This window comes from Penicillium angulare, assembly GCF_028827245.1.
Source record: "Penicillium angulare strain IBT 27051 chromosome Unknown utg000009l_segment0_segment0, whole genome shotgun sequence".
In the NCBI taxonomy this organism is placed as follows: domain Eukaryota; kingdom Fungi; phylum Ascomycota; class Eurotiomycetes; order Eurotiales; family Aspergillaceae; genus Penicillium; species Penicillium angulare.
In genome coordinates this window covers 274,246-298,297 of record NW_026623168.1, presented here as the reverse complement: position 1 = coordinate 298,297, position 24,052 = coordinate 274,246, and the positions used below count along the sequence as shown (strand labels likewise).

At 46.0% G+C, this 24,052-nt stretch overlaps 7 protein-coding genes across 7 annotated transcripts; 5 read left to right on the top strand and 2 right to left on the bottom strand.

Moving 5' to 3' along the window:
• Nucleotides 1-658: 658 nt before the first annotated feature.
• N7478_011658 (uncharacterized protein) lies at nt 659-2,462 on the top strand (the record flags this gene model as incomplete). The annotated part of the gene is made up of 3 exons (XM_056927872.1): nt 659-763; nt 825-1,322; nt 1,380-2,462. The coding sequence occupies 3 exons, from the start codon at nt 659-661 to the stop codon at nt 2,460-2,462; spliced, it is 1,686 nt and encodes a 561-aa protein (XP_056773599.1).
• Nucleotides 2,463-4,296: 1,834 nt separating this feature from the next.
• On the top strand, nt 4,297-5,440 carry N7478_011657 (uncharacterized protein; the record flags this gene model as incomplete). The annotated part of the gene is made up of 2 exons (XM_056927871.1): nt 4,297-4,431; nt 4,499-5,440. The coding sequence occupies 2 exons, from the start codon at nt 4,297-4,299 to the stop codon at nt 5,438-5,440; spliced, it is 1,077 nt and encodes a 358-aa protein (XP_056773598.1).
• Nucleotides 5,441-9,882: 4,442 nt separating this feature from the next.
• N7478_011656 (CFEM domain-containing protein) lies at nt 9,883-10,734 on the top strand (the record flags this gene model as incomplete). Its single annotated transcript, XM_056927870.1, has 3 exons — nt 9,883-9,951; nt 10,024-10,201; nt 10,268-10,734. The coding sequence occupies 3 exons, from the start codon at nt 9,883-9,885 to the stop codon at nt 10,732-10,734; spliced, it is 714 nt and encodes a 237-aa protein (XP_056773597.1).
• Nucleotides 10,735-11,132: 398 nt separating this feature from the next.
• Nucleotides 11,133-12,263, bottom strand: N7478_011655 (uncharacterized protein; the record flags this gene model as incomplete). The annotated part of the gene is made up of 3 exons (XM_056927869.1): nt 11,133-11,742; nt 11,803-12,066; nt 12,118-12,263. The coding sequence occupies 3 exons, from the start codon at nt 12,261-12,263 to the stop codon at nt 11,133-11,135; spliced, it is 1,020 nt and encodes a 339-aa protein (XP_056773596.1).
• Nucleotides 12,264-13,409: 1,146 nt separating this feature from the next.
• Nucleotides 13,410-14,779, bottom strand: N7478_011654 (LysM peptidoglycan-binding domain-containing protein; the record flags this gene model as incomplete). Its single annotated transcript, XM_056927868.1, has 2 exons — nt 13,410-14,528; nt 14,585-14,779. 2 exons carry the CDS (start codon nt 14,777-14,779, stop codon nt 13,410-13,412), a joined length of 1,314 nt encoding a protein of 437 aa, XP_056773595.1.
• A 2,080-nt stretch (nt 14,780-16,859) lies between these two features.
• On the top strand, nt 16,860-21,769 carry N7478_011653 (uncharacterized protein; the record flags this gene model as incomplete). Its single annotated transcript, XM_056927867.1, has 7 exons — nt 16,860-20,228; nt 20,309-20,586; nt 20,658-20,935; nt 21,003-21,084; nt 21,148-21,199; nt 21,284-21,552; nt 21,634-21,769. The coding sequence occupies 7 exons, from the start codon at nt 16,860-16,862 to the stop codon at nt 21,767-21,769; spliced, it is 4,464 nt and encodes a 1,487-aa protein (XP_056773594.1).
• A 1,061-nt stretch (nt 21,770-22,830) lies between these two features.
• Nucleotides 22,831-23,961, top strand: N7478_011652 (uncharacterized protein; the record flags this gene model as incomplete). Its single annotated transcript, XM_056927866.1, has 1 exon — nt 22,831-23,961. The coding sequence occupies one exon, from the start codon at nt 22,831-22,833 to the stop codon at nt 23,959-23,961; it is 1,131 nt and encodes a 376-aa protein (XP_056773593.1).
• Between the last annotated feature and the right edge of the window lie 91 nt (nt 23,962-24,052).

Genomic DNA, 24,052 nt, shown 5'->3' with positions numbered 1-24,052 from the left:
CGGATAGGCTTCTAGCCTGCGTTTCACCACGTTTCAATGCGCGTCATAGCCTTGAAACTATGGATTGATTTCAGACAATGACATTAAGCAATTCGCATCTTTTCTTTTTCTAACTCTACAAGGACCCTGCCAGTCTGTACAATCTCTTCACACCAATCAGAATCGATCTGCTCTACCCTTATACTCCACAATATGTAGCATCTATACCTTGAGTAACACAGCAGTGTCCCTCTGCAGAATTTCAGATGCAGAATTTAAAATGATTGATTGAAATCATCTGCAGACTCTGTAATTGTGGATCTTTAGCACTTAGGGTGTGATGTTCAACGTGTGATCTCTGATGTCACCCCTTTTGAGCTATACGCCGCTTGCAGTAACAAGGTGAGAAGAGAGCTTGACCGCTCATTCAACCCACGACAATTTGACTTTATATCTTGCATCGCGTTCCTGGTTTTCAAGAATATTATAGGCCATTTGGTCGTTGCTTGCCTATCTGCGGGGTGATTGGATGCAAATCTGTGATACATCAGTCGATCGTCACTGCGTCAGATGGGCAAGAGCACCGAGGTCATTGAACGGAGCTCATTTATAACATTCATTCAAAGGAAAATATTTCCCTCATTCCATTTCGATCTTGGATCTGAAATCTGAGGTCAAAATGGTCTTACTTTTCCAACTGCTGTTAATTATATCGGCATGTTCTGCATCCAGATTGCCCATCGTCGATCTCGGCTACGAACTGCACCAAGCAAGCTCCTTTAATGTCAGCATTCCTCGCGCGCAACTCACATTCCTCATTATACACAAGCTGACACATCTTTCAGAGTGAGAGTGGTCTTTATAACTTCAGTAATATTCGATACGCTGCTCCTCCGGTAGGAGATTTGCGATTTCGAGCTCCTGTTTCGCCAGCCAAGAATCGATCACAGATTCAAAATGGTACGGTCGGCCGAATCTGTCCCCAGGCCAATGGGATCTGGATTGAGAATATCATGCCTGCTTTTTTATTGAGTATAATTGAGGGCACAACATTCAACCAGTCGACGAATATTTCGTCTTATCCTTATGTGCCGCAACCGCAAGACTCGCGCACTACTGAAGATTGTCTTTTCTTGGATGTGGTTGTTCCCAAAAAGGTGTTTAATCGGTCGCAGTCGCATGGAAGACAGTATTGGAAGAAGAAGAAATTGGCACCAGTGCTGGTTTGGATCTATGGCGGAGGATACGTTTCAGGGGATAAAAACCTCGAAGATCCTTCGGGATTGGTCGAGCGGAGTACTGTCAATGGAGATGGGGTTGTGTATGTTGCGATGAACTATCGAGTGAGTGTTCTAGTCCAAACCATCTCACATTTCAATCAAACTAACGTAATATGTTAGCTGGGTGCGTTTGGTTGGCTTGGAGGTGATACTCTCCAGGCGAGTGGAACTGCAAATGCAGGACTCCACGATCAACGCTTCGCTTTGGAATGGATTTATAAAAACATTCATCTATTCGGGGGCGATCGCGATCGAGTCACGGTCATAGGTGAGTCAGCAGGTGGAGGCTCCATCATGCATCAAATCACCGCATATGGAGGCGCAGCTGGCCCTGCTCCATTTCAACAAGCGATTGTGCAAAGTCCCGGATGGGTCCCAGTACCAGACAAAAAGCAGCCAGAGGATACCCTGCAACAGTTTTTGGGAATTCTGAATGTCAGCACCATCGATGAAGCGCGTGGACTCTCATCGAAGAGGCTGATTGCCGCCAATGCGTATCAGGTAGCTACCAAATCTCCATGGGGTGAGCTTGTCTATACGCCAGTTGTGGATGGGACCTTTGTCCCCAAACTACCTGGACAACTTCTTAAGGAGGGCAAATACGATCATAATCTGAGTGTCATGGTAGGAAACAATGCGAATGATGGCATCATGTTTACCTCCCCTGACAGCGTGAAGAGTGACTATCTCTCGAAAATGCTGAAGGAATACTATCCTTTTATCCAGCAGAATATTACAGATTACAGCCTTGATGTGCTCTACCCCGCTGTGTATAATGGGTCCTATCCATACACTAACTCGCTTGAACGTACTGCTTTCCTGATTCAGGAATCCATCTTTGAGTGTAACACTGAGTACCTCGACTGGGCATATGATGCCAAAACCTTTGCTTATGAGTTCAGTGTTCCTCCCGCGCTGCATGGTCAGGATACCTTGTATACTTTTTACAATAAGGGGAAGCAAGGTAATCAGGGTGGTCTTTCTGGACTCGATGTTCATAATGAGACCATCGCATTTGTGATGCAAGATTACTTTACCAGCTTTGCTCAGTCTGGTATTCCCAGCTCGGCTCTCGGACCAACTTTCAAACGGTATGGAGCGGAGCGCGCAATGCTGGATATTGGCAACGAGACGATCCGGTCTATTCGGGATCCTACTAGTGCTTCTAGGTGTCGTTTCTGGCAGACGGCGCCTTATTATTGATGATTGTGGTTTATGGGGTACGAAAAAGCTGGATCTTTGGGGGACTTTTGTACAGAGTAGAACCCATTGATCAAGTATTGGAGCTTGATTATAGTCAAGATACGACTAATCAATATCCACGATAATTGAACGAATCTGATTTTAAGGTGGTTGATGTGCTGCAAAACTATGAACAAGCTATTCTCAAAGTGGAGTAGATGGACAAGGCTGAGTGAGAATCAATCGCAAGAGCTACGAGATCCGGTCTAGAGCGCGGCTCGTCTATGCAGACTTTTTCATTAAAGAGAAAGCTGAAACAATTGGCAGCGACAATGTATCGTGGCTTAGCGTGTGGCACGAGTCATGTAGCTGTTTAACCCTGCGCGATGAAACGACCCCGCTAGTTAGTGTTTGAAGTGTATCTTAAAATAGAAGTCGCAATGACTGATGTGGTAATTAGTATTCTCAGCCTCATCCCGGCAACTGGGCTTCGATTGTGGATACATTTAGCTTGGTCGGCGCGGAGTTGGACAAGCATCGCCTGTCCGGGCACGCAAAGTGATAGGGAAGAACAATATCAGAGGTCGGAACCCAGCAAATAAACCTTGTGAGTCATACTGGCCAGGCGCTCTGGTGGAATGACAGTGTAATCACCCATCACATTATACTAAGGCGCTCCTGTCAAACCTGTCGATTCAGGGTGTACATGAGTCCGCTGGTCTTATTCTAGGAGCTGGAAATTATATCACTCCCATTATATTCATTCGGATTGTAGGAAGAGAAAAAGAAAAAGAAACAAGAATTAAACAAAGTAATAATCTGCATGGTGAGATGCGGACCCTGAATGGCGACAAGGCAAGCTAAGACTCGCGACCCGCTGGGGTCGGATTAAAGGAAACTCTTCGGTGAAACAACATATTCAATGATGAGGAGACTATTGTTTTTGTAGATTGTGTCCAGTTGGATTAATCTATATTTTTAAGCCTGACTTTGCGATATTCTTAATATTTTTTATTCTTGCTACCTTGTTTTTGGGACCGTTGAACCTCCGAGACATCTCAGTGCATCGGCACAGCCGGTCTGCCGATCTTTTCGGACAAAGGAAAAGGGGGAATTTGTGAGATTTGGCTATTTGGGTTAGTTTTGGGCTCGAGATCGAACGTCAAAATGAGAAAGGACATGGGAATGCACACATAGACATAATGTTAGGCTATACATGTAACCCACTTTGTATGGAATATTTTTCATGGACCAGCATCATTATGATCATACCCAATCCTAGTCAGCAACAACATTAACCAACCCATGTCCAATCAGAATTAGATGCGGCCGTAAGTGTCTGATGGGCGCTACCAGCTGCCACTAACCTGATACGACTGAACCCTTGGCCCCTCTTACAGTCTCTTGCGCCAATCATGGTGTAGAATGGTTCGGGGAAAGAAAAAGCTTCTTGCCCACGGAGAAACAGTTAGATCCAGCAATTAGAGCGACAAAGCAGCAGGCACCCACATTTATGTCTTGGTTGATCGGTTATTTCCATCCTCTGGGTCTAGCTGGGACTGAGGTTTCTTCCCGTGGTAGCTTGAATTAACTATCTTCATAAATTGCTAGCCTTGTTCCTCTTTTACTGGAAAGAGATAAAACTGTTTGTTGGAGCCTTGTGTGCCTTGTGCCTTATTATGCCTCGTGCGCATCATCACTGACTCGATTTCTCCCTTTCATTTCGATCCTCGACTTGAACCTCACCCATTATAACTCTACTTCTCTTTATTCTGTCCAATCATTCCACTTCTTTTTACTTTATCATCTCCCTTCCTTTTCTTAAATCTTTACTCTCTACGACTCTTACTCCACCATGCGGCTGCCCTGGTCCGCTCTTGGCTTGGTCGGTGCGATCGCATCGTCGATCCCCCTCGCGTCTTCTCACGAGATCCATTTGGCCTATTTTCCAGTTACTACTGGGTCAGATGCCCAGACCGACTCATATCTGGTATGTGAGCCATGAACAGGAATGAATTATTAATATTGAGTAAATCCGAATCTAACAAATAATATAGTCAGTGGAGTGGTCCATAAAGGGTGGGTCCTTATTTGCCAACAATGATCGAGTCTTCCCACCATCTACATCAATGCAAGTACATGCACCTCAATATGACGGTCCCCAGAAGACCCGCAACAGCAAGCAAAGGGAACTTTACTACTCTCTCGATGCCCGACCATTATCTACCCATGAATTCGGTGCTCCCAATAGCATTGTCCAGATCAGTGTAGAGTTGCTCGATCAACAAGGCAATAATGTTACCCCAAACACTGTGGTGCTGGATCTGCTGGATCATCCAGATGGTAATATGCGCATTACCAGACTTCGTACGGAACCGCGGAAATCCAAACAATCAACGCACTCTGAGAATGAACAATCATGGCAAATGAAGTACTGGCAGTCTGAAGTGGGTCGCGTCGCCAAACACCCCAACACGCAGGACTTGTCCTCCGACTGGGAGTCTACATCTGAATCCGAATTAAAATCGACATCAACATCAACATCAACATCCGATACTACTGATGACTCCAATCCATCTCAATCTCAATCCAAGAATGCCAATAAACCTCCAAAGCCGAGTGGTGTGTCGGTAGCCTCCAAGGTCGGATATATATTCTCACCATACTTTGCTCCTGCTTCTTATTCTGAATCACACTCCCATCATCGCCATCACGGCCAGCCTCGCCCAGACCAGACGTTTATGCATATTATTCGCCCAGTTATTTTCCCTGCTATCCTAGGTGCCATTGCAGGCTTGATCGCTTGTTTATTGGGTTTCTTTATTGGACATTTACTCATGTCCGTGTCTTACCGGTTGGGCCTCTGCAAAAAACAACAACGCCAGCGCCGACACCGCCGCTCCAAGGATTCTCTCCTGGAGGAGGGAACTATTCTCGAGAAGGCCGAACTTGTCCCCACGATCATTGTCACGGAAATTGATGAGATGGATCAAGTCTAGGCATTTTTAAGCCCAAAAAGGTAGCATTTCAGGTTCGGCGCACGGCGGATTCTTCATATTCTCTTATCTTTCTATTTTTATAGCGTCTTTGCATAGCATCAATTTCCTTGTGTTCTATTTACTTTTTTTTGGTTGCTTCAGAACGTGTATGTGTATGTGTATCGATACTATGCCCCCAATGAAGATCCATGTGTAAGACCAATTCAACCTCTTCTTCCACTTGAGCCTCACTTCCGAGCATGAAGCCAATAATATCATCTGTCTTCAACAAGGCCGGCTGGCCCAATGGCAAGGCGCTTGACTACGAATCAAGAGATTGCAGGTTCGATCCCTGCGTCGGTCATCTCTTTTTGCTTTTGATCCATTCTGATCCAGTCTATCAGAAAGAATTTTTTTATAGCTTCAATATGGTTGGATGAGGTTGGCTCCACTATGCCCCATCTGCGGATCCAACCATCCGAATTACTGCCAGTTAGCGGGATTAGCGGGATTCTCCTGCAAATTTGCCTCAGCTGAAAAACAATTTTATTTTTAGCTGCTTTTATCTTATCTTCCCCTTGTATTAACGGGGCGCTAGCTTCATTGGATAGGAATAAGAATAGGCTCCGTCAATCAGAGTAATAGTACTGTAGATCTATCAGATACAACCCAAGCCTTTTGTGTCTCAGTATATCTTAGACATGGCCCCATCCTACTATTCCTGGGCCATTTTTGAGACGTTTAGCGGGCTTTTTCAAGGTTGTATGCCAAGAGAATTGGTCATACATAAGCTATGTCTTATGATCCACAACGCCCTCAGCTTGAAGCTGCCCCCTGAATCTGACGATGTTTCTTCCAAAACAAGTGTCCGCGTCATCCCCAGACCAAGTTCAGGCAGAACTCTATACTGGGGACTTTGCCCGCGGGGTTAAAATGCATTATCCGCTATAGGTGTGTCTTTGCGGGGAAAATAGGATACGGATGTGGTAGGAGAATGGTTAATCTCACAATTAGAGCAATTGTCAAGTAAATCTTGCCGTCAATCTTGCCGTCAGATCCGCGGATCGCCTATTAAGCTCCCGAGATCACAGATTACACGCAGGCCTATAGCCCTATAGACGGTAGCCTAATGGCTTCATGGCCTGGACTTTGAGCTAATTTGCTGCCTATAATAGTACGAGCCGGGGTTGTGTTTATTTTAACCTTGGGATTGCTTTCTCGGGCGTTCTGTGGCGCTGAGTTTCAAGTTGTCTCTGAATCTTGTTGCCTGTAGTACCTGAGTCGAAGGTGGGCCAGGGTATATAGTATTTAAACACTTGAGGAGCTTTATGCCGACGGCCGCTTTACTTTACTTGGCTTTCATTGAACCATGTTTAAGTTATTTTGGTGCATGATCACAACTGAAGGTCTTCGGGTCCGGCGATTCAATGCTGTACTCTGAGAACGAATATTTTGATTCAATAGACATTGTCTGGAACTTGAAATGTTCCATTCAGCTTCTCAAAAATATTCAACTTGCGATTCTTAAATAATAGGGCGGGCTGAAGTGCCCATATTTTGTAGCTTTGGAACGCAAGATTATGTCAAGTTGCTCACCGACGGCCATGGCATGCTATGAGGTCAAATCTGGAACAATGTATTCCAGTAAAAGACCTCTGTACTGAAATTAAGAGCTCGCTCGTCTTCTGGAAATTTGTACTAAATCTATATACTCTAAAGTTCGAGGGCGACGAGATATGGGGAATACTATGGAAATTTGAAAATGAAGCTATGGGACATGCGTCCAATGAAACAAGAGAGTTACAGAGGGAAGAGAGGCATACGCTTCTGAAGATCTCCAAGCATTCTCTAGAGTAAAACTCAACATAAAACGTTTGAAATTGTTAGAAATAGCCGGAGTGCTCGTATAGACAGTCAAATCTATGCATCTTGCTTTTGCTGAAGAATAGAGCCTCAGGCTGACCGCGATGCCAAATTTGATTGCTACTAGGGGAAAAGATGTGCTAAATGAACGCTGGATACCTCAATGAGAAATCCCCCATACTAGTAGTTCAAGGTTGAGATTGATTTTCTCCGGTCAGCCTTATTCACGGTTGGATGAAACACCTGGGCAGATCAAATTAGAAATCTATACTAAGGAGTCGCTGAGGATCGCCTGCAAAGGTTCAGCCTGAGCCATACTACATATGACTAGAGCAGCTTCAGCGCGCATAGAAAAAAGAAAGAAATAAAAGCCTGGGTGAAGGTAGATATATACTCTAGGAGACTTCCATGTGTATTCAAGTTGCGCACAGCGTATTCAAGTTTTATAATGCATACTAGTAAGGGTCAAAATCATATTATAAAGCTCCAGTGAGGAATCTAAATTGTGCAGTCGATATATAGTACCTAGTAATTTTTGCGCCGTCCACGGGTGGACTGTGGGTGGACAGTACTACTATGTAGTAAGCATAGCTCTTGGAGCAGCTTGTTCGGCTAAAGCATGATGAAATTGAAGCTCAGAGATTGCAGATAGTAACGACGGACCTCGAGGGACCGTTTACCACGGTATGCAGTACTAATTGTTGAGGTGGCTGGGAAATTGTGGTCGCCCCTTGCATATATGAGCCGAAGGTTTGCTGTGGAGGCTGGTTGAAGACCATTAACGGCAAGAAATTCCTGCCTATTTTAGCCTCATCCTTTTACCATCATGCATGTCAGACGGTTGGTTCGCATATTTGCAGGGAATCGCTCTGCGAACACACCAAACCAGTGGTCTTGCCTCTACTCCGTAACTGGTGCGTCAATACGAAGTATATGCGTTCCATAACAAGCGACGCGTGGCTTTTGTTTTTAATTTTTCACAGGGCCGTCATGATCGCATATTCCAACCGTTTTGTCTCCATTTTAGTTGGTCATGTCACTGGACAGTTAATCCAAGATCAGTGAAGCCCACATGGGGATTTTCAGTACAATTCTTCCGAGATGAGGCCCTAATGCACTTAATTCGAATAATAGGGTCAATTGGCCCGCACTATGCATTGTGAATGGAGATAAAGTATTACAATAAACCAGGCTTCTTGTTCATACGGGGCTGTACAACGCAGTTTCTTCCTGATAACCAGTGCCACTAAAAAGAGAGAGAAAAAACCTATCGGACGCAAGGGTGTTAGTCTCAGACGCCCACGTTCTACTTTCTTTGCCATGCGAAGATAAGCGTGTTGGCAAATTTTCAGGTAACGTGCACTATACGTCAACTATTGATGGTACTCCCAATAGTGAAGAACAAATGCATGATTTGACTGGATTTATTTTGCAGCCTAGTGGTATAGGACTTGATTTTTCGAATGCAGGAAAGAGATTACATCAGTAGATTTTGGTGTGGCTACACTAGCGGTGACAACAAATGAATTCGCTAGTGCGCTCGGGGACCCCGTTAAGTTCTGATCTATCGCGCCACAGCTATACAAGGTTGGGGCCTTTGATCACCTTGAGTTGTGCGCCCCTTAATATTCTAGTGTTTTTTAGGACGAGTTTACGCATTTGACGCCACCCGCATTTCCTTGTTATCTTGATTTTTCATTAATCCGATGACTTCAGTCCGATGAAATTCCTGCCCAGGACCCGAGACTATGTTTTAAATGGTCGGATTTCCTGGGGAAAGCTAGATGACGAAATCGAATTCTGGAGTTGCTGGACTAATCGGATTCTGCAGCGTGCGCCATATGCATCATAGCTACCTGGGTCGCAACTAAGTCAGGTTTATGCACATCAACGCCGATCAGTTCTCAATTGAGGTTTAGGTCGTACATAACTCCATAGTCCACTTCCCACTCAAAAGAAAATACACTCTCGGGCCTCTAAGCCCGGTGGTTTCTATTATGGAATTCAGATTTAGGGCTGTGGCTGAATCGAACGAGTCCCATGCTAGCCACGTTGGATTGGGTAGCACCGATGCAGGAAAGCGAATCCCATCAAGCGAACCAGGTACGTGATGCTGTACTACGCGTACTAGTATGTTGCCAAATGAACCAGCTAGCCAATCCGCTATCCGCATCTGGCTTTGATTTGTGAGTTTTGACCGCTCTCCGCACTTCTCTTTTTAATGCCTTGTTCTGATCCTTGGTGATCCCTGTTCATCTGGGTCTGATGTGGTGGCTAGTCTGTGTATCCTAGTTCAAAAACATACATGCAGCTTGCTGCATGCGTACGAGCACGATGCGGAGTAGACGTGTTTTCTGTGCAAGAAAACCTTGGAAGCTAGATAAGCATCAGAGGACGCAAAAATTTGAATTGCAAATAGTTTGCATTAAAATCGGGGCATCCCGTTTCCCAGCTCTTTCTATAAAGGACGTCGTGGTAGCTCGGCCTTCTTCCAGCCTTCGCCCTTTACTTATTTTTCACTCTTCACTCTCCACTCGATAAGAGCTTCTCAGTGGGTATTACTCTGCATAATATCCTACAATTCTCTCTTTCCTTCAGCTATGAAGTCATTCTTTGTCGCCTTGGCTGTCCTAGCCACCGCTGGCTTAGCTTCAGCCGCGGACTGTGCCGTAAGTTTCATATTCTCGACATCAGCATTGCATTAGGGACAGGACTGGTTCTAACTACGATGGGCTCAATAGCAAACATGTGTCTCCAACATGAAGAACAAGGCTTCTGAACTGGGTTGCAGCTCTGGAGATCTGGCATGTCTGTGTAAGAGCCAGGATTATGCGTGGGGTATCCGTGACTGCACTACTGAGGCCTGTTCTGGTTCCAACGCAACCCAGGTTGTCGCCGAAGCCCTTGACAGCTGTTCTTGTATGTGGTTTCTCATACCAAATTGACCTAGTGAAGTATAAGCACAATTACTGACAAGTGACATAGCCGCCCTAGCATCCAGTTCCAGTTCCGCATCCAGCGCCGCATCCAGTTCCAGCACCGTGACCATCACAACCTCTTCTTCCGGGAGCAAGGTAACTGAAACAAGCACCGTCCCAGTTTCTGGTGCTGGATCTATAACTACAACTATCACCACGTCGGTCTCGGGTACCCGCACTACTGAGACGAGCACTCTTCCGAAATCCAGCCAATCCGTTACCCGCACCACCGATACCTTGACTACTAGTGTCTCTGGGACCCTCACTACCGAGACCAGCACCGGCACTGTCACTCCATCTATCACCAGTACCACGGAGACATTCACTACCAGTGTATCGGGCACATTGACTACCGAGACTAGTACCGGTACTGTTAGTGGGTCAAGTACTAGCTCCGCTGGAGCTCATCCTATGGCTACCGTGGGAAGTGGAGCATTCGGAGTTCTTGGATTGGCCGCGATGATTATTCTGTGAGAGGGGATTGTGAAAAAGATTGAAGGGAATAAGAAAGGAGAATAGTACTGGGTTGATTGGATGGCAGATCAATTGAACGAGAACTTGAATTATAGGTGCTGGTAACGTGGATATAATGATATACTGCTTTTCCTGGTATGGGATGTTATATTTAATGAATAGTCTGAATGCGACTTGATCGTTCCCTGGAATTTTAGCTGAGGTGATGACGTGAAGGCATATCCCTTTGATCGGGAATGCTCGAAATGCCATTATCTACGATACCCATGAAACAGATATCTTAGTCCATTTTAGTACGGACCTTGGAACTTTCAAAGTTTGAGCTCAAATTTAAATACATATAGGTGTCTTCATTTTCGAAAGTGGTCATACAAACATGTTAAATCTTGTTAGTGGAATTAAAAATTAAATGAAGCCAAGGCAAGAAGGGTCCCGACTGTGGCAACCTCCCAATACAATGGACGGGTTAAGGTCACAGAGCCACTTTCGTAGCCAATATTCGCCGAATTGTTTCCAAACCCTACAGTTCTGAGCCAAGTAGGCTTGGAGCTCGTGTTGACCAGGATGTCAGAGTGATAAGGATCGATGACCCCATAGAAGGAAACCTTAATCTTTCCTTGTACCTCATCTGGGCCTAGTGTTGTTGTGGGATCAATTGGGTTGATCAGGTAGGGAAAACCTGCAGCATATCCGTTCAGAGTAAAGTTTGCTGTTTGGTTATCGAATTGGATTTCCACTGCTGGATATGTCCAATTCCAACCGGCATCGTTAGACCAGTCGCGATCAACAAGTGTCATGCGATTTTGGCTGCTTTCGGTAGAGTTATCGCAGGATTTGAGATCCATCGTGAAACTAGCTAGCATCAAGTCTGCATCCTTAATGATGCCCGTTAGGTTGTATGGAGCTTTCTTGGTTCCAGAAGATAAGGTCAAGTTAAAGACATCCTCGACGAAAGAATCGGTTGACGCGTCGCTTGCAGTCGTATTGTTATTCGCATAGTCTACCCAACTATATGAAATTAGCTCAATACCCTTGGTTTATTGTTGAGTGGATTGAGTTTTGACTTACGGGGAAGATTCGATGTACCATCGAAGAGACGACGATTCCCATGGGTTTGTCGAGAGCGATGAAAGATTCGCACCCGAATTCCATAGTGTCAAGAGGGCATTCACGGGATTTGAGCCCAGATTATAAGGTCCCCTTTCAGTAATAGCGAGGAAAGACTCATACTCCGCTGAGAATGTTTGTCCTTGGAGACTTTGGCATACAGATTGGTTGGTTGACGATCCGATCTCGGGTATAAACTCTATCTTCGTGGTGGCATTGTAGTATCTGTTGTAGGAGTTTAGTTACTGCGAAATAAGGACATGAATATGGACATACGATCCAACCCAGATGTAAATATCATCCAGCCCCGTGACATTGCTCGGTCGGAATGGCACAGATGCATTGTATTTCGCATCTGCTGTCGCAGATGCGGCCAGGGGCTCAAGAAGACAACAAGCGAGGACGTATATAGCCCGTCTCATCGTGTTGCGTTAAAGAAAAAATAAAGTGGACGTCGGCGCGAAGAATTTGCTCGGGTTTCACTGAACGCGCAAAGGAAGAAACAACCAGAATAGAAAAAAATCGCGGGTGAAAGAGCCAACGCAGTCTAACTGCTTGGGGGTAGCCGTAAGTTCCGAGCTGTCAGGGGGACCATGTCTACTCCGGGGGGCTAACAAGCCCTGGAGATATTAGCGGCAATTAGTGGCTGCAGGGACGATGTGACCCTGAACTGTACATGTGGCTGACTTCGTTTCAGTCGTTTGCGAAATTGTCTTGACTAGTACGGAGTAGTCGGTACATACTGAGAAACTCATGCTTGGCTTCACCACTAAGGCTTTAGCGTAGATCCTTTATTGAGGGACATCTCAAGCCACTCAATGTAGTGCACCTCGCTTGATAAAATATATGCACTAACTTGAAAGCCTGGCGGTGCCGCCAGAAAGGAGACATCAGTCTCAAAGTGTAATGTATTCCGCACTGGTCAGGCCGCTTTTAAGAGCGACTGTAACCCAAACTAGCCTATAGTTAGGCAAGCAATTTGATCTAATTCCAATCACCCCTAGAGCCAAGTCCTTTGATTTTGTAAAGCACTCAGCCGGATACTACCCCGCAACTGATTAGGTATTGAAAGCCGAGTTGATCCTCGGTTTTGGCAAAAGTCCACTATCCTGGTCGGGCATAGCGTCTGACAAGATCTCATGATCAGGGCCAAGCAAGGGTCTTTCCGAGCTGGCACATGGCTTAGCATAGCTTAAACCAGGTTAGCCGAGCGTGGCAAATTATCTAGCGTGACGCCTAGCGGCAGACGAGACGGATAGTATTGGTGTTGGCTGTAGCCCCAGTTTAATTAGGCCCCACAAGACCCATCGCCTCCAGGGCTCAGAAAAGTAGACTAAGAAACATTAAGGCTTAGTTGGAGGACTAGCGGCTTTAGTTGCAGAAGGAACACTATTTTAGTCAATATTTGAGTTGGCCCCCTAATTTAGTCTTCTCTACGAGGGTTCAAGGTTCGTATCCAGCGGGAATAGTTAATGGAACCACTGCATAGCTCATTTCATTTCGTTTTCTCAAAGTTTCTGGGCCATTCCAGCCAATAATAGTCTTATCTCGGTATATAATGGATCTCGTTAAAGGATTCCAATACAAACGTAGTATCCTAGCCACAAGGTGGAACAGCTAGTACCTACTTCGGTGTTCCATGCTTCAAATTCGGCCAGAGTAATATCCGCATCATCAGCAATGGCCTGGCAACCATCACCACTAACAACTTCGTGGAACTTGTCGCAATCACTAACCATTCCGGGCTGGATAGGAGTAGGAGTCGTTACTCCGTTCCCGGTCGAAGTGGTGGTGGTGGTTGTTGTAGTAGGGGTGGATCCGATAACTCCAGTGCAGACATAGTATCCAAGCCAGAGAGAAGAACACCCACTGCCCACGCCAGAGTTCCATGCGTAAAAGTCGGTAGTGGAGATGCCCGCCTCGGATGCAATACTGGCACAGGTATCGTCGCTACCAACCAGGTAGAAACTATCGCAGTCATCGACCATTCCAGCTTGAGTGGGGGTCGGGGTGCTGATTCCATTTCCAGAAGATGTTGTTGTAGCAGTTGAGGTAGTAGGGGTAGATCCAATTACCCCAGTGCAGACATAATATCCAAGCCACAGGGAGGAGCAACCGCTGCCAACACCGGAGTTCCATGCGTAAAAGTCAGTAGTGGAGATTCCCGCTGCGGATGCAATAGTGGCACAGGTATCGTCACTAACGACCAAGTGGAAGCTGTTGCAGTCATCTACCATTCCAGCTTGGGTGGGAGTTGGAGTAGTGATCCCATTGCCCGTAGATGTTGTTGCAGAAGCCACAGTAGTTCCGGTAGCCGTTTCCCCGATGATACCTGTGCAGACATAATATCCAAGCCAGAGGGAGGAACAGCCACTTCCTACGCCAGAGTTCCATGCGTAAAAGTCGGTAGTGGATATTCCAGCTGCAGAAGCAATGGTAGCGCACGTATCACCACTGGTCACCAAGTGGAAGCTGTTACAGTTGTCAACCATCCCAGCCTGGGTTGGAGTTGGAGTAGATACTCCATTGCCAGCCGTGGTGGTTGTGGTGACAAAGGTAGTTTGTGTAGATGAAGTACTCGTGGTAGACGCAGTAACTGATGAAGATGTCGTTCCATAGTTGACCTGGACACAGTAGTCGAAGCCAGATGACAATGTGCACGAGCCAGTCAAAACAGCGTCCGGGTTCTAATAATGTCAGTGTATGAACAGAATATTCATTTGAAACTGTATTGTGCACTTACCCAGGCAGCAAAGTCAGCCGCGGTAATTCCATATGTGCTTTCGACATCAGCACAAGTCAGGGTTGAACTACCTGCAACCCAAGCACTACAAGTCGAGATGGTTCCCGGGAAAGCAGTGCCTGGAGGAGCCACAAGATAGCCTGCCACCAATGGGGCACCGACAGCGACGACTAGAGGAGATCGAAGAAGTCTCATGATTATCAGTCAAGATTGAAGACGCTCTTTGGATCTATGAGAGATGGTGTGTTAATCTAAGCAAGGATCCCAGAACGAGCGATACTTAGAAAGTATTTTATACCTTCTCAGAATCCTTCGTATTTCTCTATGCCGCCTTTTCCGAGGGATTCTCGGGTGAGTCTAGCTTGAAGCCATACATGGTAGCGGCATGTCAATTTCGCATCCGTGGGATTGGAGAGTTACAATCAAAATGTGGGCTGATGCTTGCCTCCGAACTCGCTTCTGATCTAGCTTCAAGGCCTCCTGCCTCTGAAATAAAGATACAGCCTTAGTGTCAAAGTGTCTTAGACTGGGCTCAACATTCGTGGCTATAATCAGGCGTGACATGCATGCATGTATGCAGGGATCAGTCATAAATGATCTGAATGGCCAGTAAGTTCTTTTTCAAATCGAATAAACCTGTAGCTGATGAATCGCAATTATTTGGTTAAATCATTCAAATCATGCTCTTCCAAAGGGTTTGCACGGTAAGTCCGCACTGTATCTCCGCAGTCCCAAGTGAATTTTTACCCGAGGCGCATACTAGTTAGTAGCGACGGTTGACTTAGTTCCCCGCTCTTTTAATTATCACTTCATTTATAATTAGTTTCTGGAGAAGGCTTGGCACTCAAGAATCCTTCACAATTTCCGTGTATTTGCGCACTCCGACCAAGCATTGTTAACGTATTCGGTAAGCGAGTTGGCAACTCCAAAACACATAGTAAATGCGATAAATTACAATATTAAAACCGACCACTTTTGATTCATAAGGCACGATATCAGGAGACAATGCTTTGGATAGCATTTATAATCCATTACCTTGGCTCGGGTGAAAAATCAAAGTTTTGACTCAAATATATAGTTGAAGTTGAAATGCGCAAATTACAGTGTATTTTATGGTATTGCTTAAAAATAATACTCTAAACAGCGTCAGATCTATATATGTTAGTCTTAAACTGGAGATAACATAACTAATTTAAATGAAGTTATGGTGGTCGAGATTCAGCTCTTGAATTTATCGCGTTTACTATGTGTTTTGGAGTGGCCAGCTCGCTTACCGAATACGTTAGCGTTGTATACCTAGAGATCCGAAATGCCGTAGAAATACTTACCCGCTAGGCCCAGACCAAGAAACCAAAAGAGAATACGTTACATTCCTATGATATTCATTACTTAAAAACGATCTTTAGTGCTCATTATAGAGTAGAATGCAAGGTCACGCGGGGTATCCCTCCAAGTATATCGATCTAAAAAAAACCAACAGGGTCAAGATTGGGGGCGGAACGCCTTTTCTGTATGCACAGAATAAATGATAAAAGGCGACTAGTCTGCTCCGCGGACTCTGGGAACTTTAATCCCCATTGGCCACAATGAGCCTGTTAGCTCGAAGACTAGAAAAAAAGCTGCAGAAGTTCTCATGACTCCAGTATCTCCGGATGCAACAATAATATTGTGGCGCTCAAAGGATGTGCAAACAATGCTTAGTTCAGGCATCCCTTTGCTTTACAAGTGCCCATGTGGCTATTTCGGCTTTCCTAGCTTGCTTTGTGTAGTTAGTCGATCCGAAGCAATCTCGCACAAACTACCGTGCTAGGGTCGGTATTACAATGTGGATGGACAGACTTTTTCAGCCTCGAATGTAGCGAATAAAACGACGTTCACGGGATAATATGGGGCATATATGCTCAAGATACTAGCCTATATTACTGGATCCTGGCCCCCATGTTGTATAGGGTAGAACGGGCTTGTGGAAATTGGGCAAACACAAGACCCAGCCTCCATTTTTCACCTTGTATCGTGTCCAACTGGACTCGATTACTTCCTAATCAAGTTAGAATTGACCGACTCTTCATGCCGGGTGTGCCGAGCAATGATCATGATATGGTGGAGCCACTGGCATTTACTAAGGGATATAATCGATAATATAACCATAGAAACACTACTTGTAGCTTCAATGTATACTATATAAAAGCTCAATTTCCTCGTTCCTTTTTTCCGCAAGCCTCTTGAAGCAATCTCTTCATTCATTGAGGTGTTTCTGGTTTTATTTGACTTTTCTATGCAACCATTCTATTCACTATTGGCTGTGCTAGCCAGTCTCATCTGGCTGGCTAGTGCGTTGCCATCGGAGTTAGACGACTACTTTGGTTTACATCCTATCTCGACTGTCACTCGTGCTGCAACGGTCAACACCAGCCCAACTGCGACTGTCAAGGGCGTCTTTCAATCAAACCCCGCTCTTCTGCGGGCTGCGATAAGCCGATGTCCCGCAAGCTGCAGTGAAAGTGGAAGCAATCCTAGCAATTGGACTGTTTATCACAGCGTTGATCGTCTGTCATGGTGCAATGAGACTATGCTGCTCGACTTTGTACTTTTCAATTCATTGTCCAGTGGAAAAACGCAGAAAAGCATTCGAGCTTGTACTGTCGACGGTGATGATACAACACTCTCTGCTCGTAGCGTGTCGTGTGAGACACAGAATGCTGCAACCGATAGCGTCACGGATAGTTTGAAGATTTCTCAAACAGAGTCAACTGTGTCTTCGAGTGAGCTTTCCAATATTATTGCTGTCACAGAAGAGATCGAGAACTATATCCAGCAACAGGACTCTTGCAATAATACTGCTTCCTTTGCCATATCTGGCAAGGTAGCCGTTGGCATTTTTGTTGGCTCTCAGATCCAACAACAAGGCCTGGTCGACTCCATTGTCAAGGAATTTGTTGCTACTTTGAAAGAGAGCAGCACACCTGAGAAATTTCTCGTGCAGCTCTGCGACGATGATCGCAGTAGTCAATATGGAATTGGGATAATCGCTGACGCAACCGGTGATCTGTCTGCAGCTCAGGATGCTGTCCAAAAATGGGCTAATGGTAGCTGTGTCACTACTTTGGCGGAGACTTCAAGTGGCAAAGATATCACTTTCTCAATGGCGGTACCGCCTCAGGCTCCTACCTCCACACCAAAACCCTCTGCAAGTCACGTTGCTCGCGCTCTGCACCCGCGATCAACATGTTCCACTACTCAGGTTATGTATCAAGGAGACCTCTGCCCCGACTTGGCAGCGACCTGCGGTATCACTCTTGCCGAGCTTGAAGAGTACAATCCGGGTTCCACATTTTGCAACGATTTGGTTCAAGGCCAACACGTCTGCTGTTCCTCGGGTACTCTGCCTGATTATACCCCTTCGACATACTCCAATGGTACTTGTTACACCTATACTGTTGTTCAAGATGATACTTGCAGCGGTCTCTCAGCTGAGTATGACATTACTGCCACCGACATCGAAAAATGGAATACAGATACTTGGGGTTGGTTTGGCTGCAGCGATCTTCAAATTGGGAGCTACATCTGTCTTAGCAATGGATCGTCCCCGATGCCTGCACCAGTTGCCAACGCGATATGTGGTCCTCAGGTTGCCGGCACGGTAGCCCCTCCTGCTGGCACAAACTTATCCACTTTGAATGAATGCCCGTTGAACGCCTGCTGTGATGTTTGGGGACAATGTGGTACCACAACTGAGTTTTGCACAATCACTGAGTCTGTTACTGGGGCACCCGGGACCGCGGAGAATAACACAAATGGTTGTATCTCAAACTGCGGAACGTCAATTGTCATGTCTGATGCTCCTTCGCAATTCAGGAAAATCGCATACTTCGAAGGATATGATCAGACACGTCCTTGTTTGAGCAGCTCAGTAGAGAGTATTGCTACCCAAGACTATACACATGTTCATCTTGGCTTTGCTACTATTACCTCTGATTTCCAAGTCAATGTTTCCGATATCACCGCGCAATTCAACACGTTCATCACTCTGAGTACGAGCTGGAAGAAGATTCTTTCTTTTGGTGGATGGGACTTCTCTACCAATGCGGCTACGTACGACATATTCCGTCAAGCCGTGACTGAGGAAAATCGTGCGACCTTTGCCTCCAACGTTGTCGCTTTTGTAGAAGAATATGGCCTCGATGGTGTTGACTTCGATTGGGAATACCCCGGTGAGCCCGATATTCTGGGCATCCCGGCAGGCAGTGAGGATGATGGAGTTAACTATTTCTTGTTCTTGGATGAGTTGCGCGTTAAGTTCTTGGCGTCCTCTGTACCTGGAAGCTCTATCTCAATAGCTGCACCAGCCTCGTTCTGGTACTTGCAGGGTTTTCCAATCGAAGCTATTGGTCTAATTGTTGACTACATCATCTTTATGACATACGATCTTCATGGACAATGGGACTACGACAATGCCAATTCACAGGATGGCTGTCCGCTCGGAAACTGTTTACGATCTGGTGTGAATTTGACAGAGACTATCAACGCATTGTCGATGATCACGAAAGCCGGCGTAGCTTCCAACATCATAAATGTTGGCGTTACTAGCTATGGACGATCATTCCAAATGACCACGGCTGGGTGCGATGGCCCAATGTGCACATTTACCGGACCGGAATCTGGGGCATGGCGAGGTTCATGTACAGATACCGCTGGATACCTCGGCAATGCAGAGATCTACTACGCGAACTCTAGCATGTCTGATGCGAGCTACTCCTTTGATGATGATAGTTATTCTGACACATTAGTCTTCGGAGATACCCAATGGGTCGCCTGGATGGGTGATGGTAATAAGGAAATTCGAACATTGCTATATGAAGGTCTCAACTTCGGCGGCACGACAGATTGGGCTGTGGATCTTCAGGGAGATGCGAGTACACTCGAGTCACAGTGCAAGTCTTTGAAGGCAGCTAATGACACCTCATTCCCTACGTGTACTTCCAAGACCTCCACTACGGGTTGTATCGCTGGCACTGGCAGTGGTGACTATGAGGACTTGTGTGAATTCGCCTGCAAGTACAACTTTTGCCCAAGTCCTATGTGTACATGCACTGAGACAGGTACTGCTGCTGCTGCTTTGATTAACTCTACTGCGAGCTATTGTCCGGTCGACTCTTTGGATTCTAGTTATACCGGACTTTGTTCTTTCAGTTGTGCGTATGGTTACTGCCCAAGTACTTTGTGTGAAAAGGTGACGGTTGAAAATTTCTACTCTTGCGACAATACACTCATATTGACGAGCCTTTCAACCAATTTCACAAGTGATGCAAGCTGTGCAGATGTTGGAGCTCGTATGTATCTCACTATTCGCTTTAGCTTGTTATGGGGGGAATTATCGCTGACTTCCTACCTTCTTCTAGCTGGAATCATCGCGTCTTCGATTTGGGATGATATAGACGCCACAGCTTCCCTAACTTCATATCTTGATAGTTATGACGGTGACGACTTTGTCTTCGACATGATTAACCCTCTAGGTATAGGACAAAGTAATTCTGACTGCGGGAGGATTGATACTGGATCATGCACGGCACCAGATTGCACAACCACCGAAGCTGGTACAGGTTGGGAATACTGCACTGCTCTATCCATTTCTAACCTCAACAATGTAAGTCCTCAACCAACATGCATACGCAACAATATGGTTCAATAAGATGCTTCAAATGCTTATATCTACTTTCTTTTTAGGTCATGAGAGCCCTCTACACGGCAACGGGCGATATGCCGTCAAACTTCAGCAATTTGGCAGAAGACATGTACACAGCCTTCACTTGGCCGCCAGCTCCCAGCATGGATCTCTTCTGGGAAGAGTTCATGACAGCCCTCAGTACAATGCTTGTCGTTGTCACTACACTTACTGGGGATGTTCCGATTGCCGCGATGGGCGCTTTTCTTGGTGGTGTGGTCACCGAAGGCCTGAACGCGATATTGGCAACTGATTCACAGGCAGCAGAGAATCTGAGTCTGTAAGTGTTTCCTTATAATTAAATTTAGCTGACCCTACCAAGCGCGTGAGCTAACTGTATTTCAACAATAGCCTGGCTGATGATTGGGCGGACGCTCTTCAAGGTCAGTGGACGGACGCCTGGGCCAAGTATATCGATGGCGGTAGCACAGATATGATCACTCTATTTTCCAATGGAGCTCTTTTGGATAAGCGGAATATCCCTATCATTAGCCCGAAGAGCGATAACCAAATTACCTTGAATACTGTCCAGCAGCATATTCAACAGATCTTCGAGGCCACGATTGTGAATAAGTTGTGGAACGCGGATGATGTCTTCCTATACTGTTATCCGATGGATGAAGATACTTGTCAGTCCTCATTTTTTATGATGTTGATCATTCGAGAAATGCACAGATTGTCTAACGTTTATTCTAGTCAATGGGTACGCAGACAAGTGGACTGCGGAGCTCCAGGGATGGGTCGATTATGATGATGGATATGGGTGTTACTTGCAGGGGTAAATAACAAATTTATTTCCCCTGTTCCTGTCCATTGACTATACTGACTGAACGTTGTATAGAATAAGCGACTATAACGTCATCTATACCTACGGCGATCCTCCAGGCTACAAGGTGAGCTTCCAGTGGCTAGATCACTATGACCCTCATTTCTAACACAGCTGATCCCTGAATTTCCTAACCATGACGAATTTATAGGATCTGGGCACCGGGACCTACGATTTTACCATCGATGATATTATCACGGGCAGCTACAATAGCTTTGTTGCTGGAGGTTTCAACTACACTCCATCCGTGTCTACAAATATTGATACAACGTTAAAGTGGTCTTCGGCGGACCTACTGGACGGGAAGATCTATACTCAGGCCGGAGTGTTCAACCTGTTGATTTGCGACCCATCGGATGAATGGACTATCTCCAAGTTCTACGATAATATTGGATATGTAGGATATGGGTACACTGCGAGGTAAGATGATTCTGGAACTTCATTTTACTCATTCCACTACGATGTTATATGAACATACTGATGAAATATTGTATCTTACAGCGTCTGCGGTTGTCAGGATTATGCTGATAAAAATGGCAAGAAGTTCTCGGATTATCTTGGTATTGGTACTGGGTGTTCTTGCGGTGGTGGTGCTGGGTGCTGTGTTGAGACTGGCAGCGTCAGTATATGCCCGTAGTGGCCTCGATTATCTCTCTTGAGGTGAAACACACTTTTATTGGGGTTTTAAGTAGCAGGATCTTGATACAAGGTATGGAACTTCTTCATTTGAATCTGTATTGGATCTATTTTCCGAGGCTGTACATCAATTTTATTAGTGGATGTCCACTTCGTATATGCACAATGAAGAAAATGGCAATTCTGTTGACAACATGCGAATAAAGCTGAAGTACTACTGCAATCCCGCCCTCAAAATCACCTCGCAAGGACCCCGAACTGTAGCGAGAAAGCGAGACGAGTGTGAGTGGAGACAACGCGACCGTGGCTCGGTAGTTCCGGAAAATCAAGGAATCATGGACCATTCGGGTGCGCACGCATGGACCAAGTATCCACTCTGAGGCTCTCAGGGTCCACGGAGTGGACGAGCATAGTCCCTTTCCTACACTTTTTGAGCGATGGCGTAAACAAGCGCGATCCTGGATTGGTCGTGTAGACTAGCCTGCTTCTCTAGTCTTCTGCGTGAGGACTATGGCCCCTTATAGTCCCGGGCGCTGCGAGAATCCTTCCAATCGTTTGAGTTTTTCTTGGGGGCGGGCTTGGCGTGGTCAGTAGGGTCGGAGTGGAAAATCGCCGATGTTAAGGGGGAAATCTATATTTAAACCAGAAATCAGCGAAGTCAGAAATCAGCGGGTGGAAGACTGGGATGTGGTGTTGATCTTGGAGAAAGGGGACGAGAAAAAATAAATAAATCGATATAAATATTTCGAATCGCAAATTTGATCCGGACAGACAATATTCGTCCCTTTCGTTTAGTGAATCGTGGTTGTTTTCTATGGTTGATTCCAAGGTTCTGGATGATTGTAGTGGGGAAGAGTGAGATCAGTAGGTAATCAGTCATCATCAGCGTCTAACCGTCTTCGTCTCCGCTTTGCAGCATTGTTGCCTGCTTTGTCTCCCCCGAGCCTCGTTCATAAACACTCTGTCCCCCCCCGATCTCGTAAAGGGACTTCTTTCTCTCTTCTTTTTTCTTCTCTTCTCTCACAAGATTAACTTTGATTTCTTGTGATCATCTTAATCATCATGTCTGCAGTTAGCGCACACCTCATGCGTCGAGGCATGGAATATGCCTCGACCAAACTCCAGGAATCTAAGCCTGATGAGGAACAGACTCCAGGTGGTCTGGTTGCTATTTTCTTCCTCACTCTCATCCTTATCGTACCGACCATTGCAGCTGTAAGTCTAGGAGACGATAATTTGAATAGCCGACGAAAAATGCATTTCGCTAATCCAGGAAACCAGATCGACTACACATACGGCTCTGTTGTCGCAACTCTCGCAACAGTTGAAGATCCCAACCCGGATATCTACGTTCGCATCGATAACAACGATGACCCTACTAAGCCATACGATCCCAACGACCCCGAGCCCGTTGAGAATGCCCGACCCAAGCCTATCACCAGCGGGTTGCGTACGACTATCAAGCATCTTCGTTCCCGAGCTGGTTTCTGGTCTCGCTTCCGTGGTTTCAGCATGTACATGTCTTGGACATGTGTCCGTGGCTTCCTTACAGGCCTTGTTCCTATCCCAACCGGCTCATTCATTGGCCAGTTCTTCGCCCAGTCTTTCATTGGTGTGCTCTTGTGTACCTGGCAAATGGCCTGGGTTCATATCGTCATCACCGAGCCCTCCCCTAAGCGTTTCTACCAACGTATCCCCAGCTACCGCACCTGGATCAAGATCGCTCCCGCCGCTGTCCTGGAAGATGTCCTTACTGCTGCTGCCTTCTTCTTGCCCATGGCTCTCGCTAAGTTCTCAGGTGCTTTCTACCTTAGCTCTAGTCCCGAGGATAATATGAAGGATATCTGTCGCTGGGTCGGTGTTACTATAATTCCCGCTCTGCTCGCTTATCTGCTCACCATTCCTGCCCGTGTGATCTTTGTTCGTGTTGCGGCATCTATGCTTCCTGAGGAAGACGAGACTATTGTTCCCTTTGATCGCTCCTTCGGTGGTAAGGTCCAGCCTGAGATTGTGGGTGGAAGTGGTAGAATTGGTCTGATGGAGGCTTGGACCACTTTTGAATGGTCTAGTCGTGTGCGTCTGGTTAAGGTCTTGGCTAAGACTTTTGCTATGGTGGTTGCTGTGGGTGCCTTTGCTGGGATTGTTCTTGGTGTTCAGCTGTTCATTATGATGCCCAAGAACGGTGGCCAGTAAAATGGCATCAATGCCTAGGTTGTGGTCAAACTCCAAACCCCATGGACTGGTTTGAAATAAGTCATTTGGTGGAGGAGAAACGTTGCGCCGT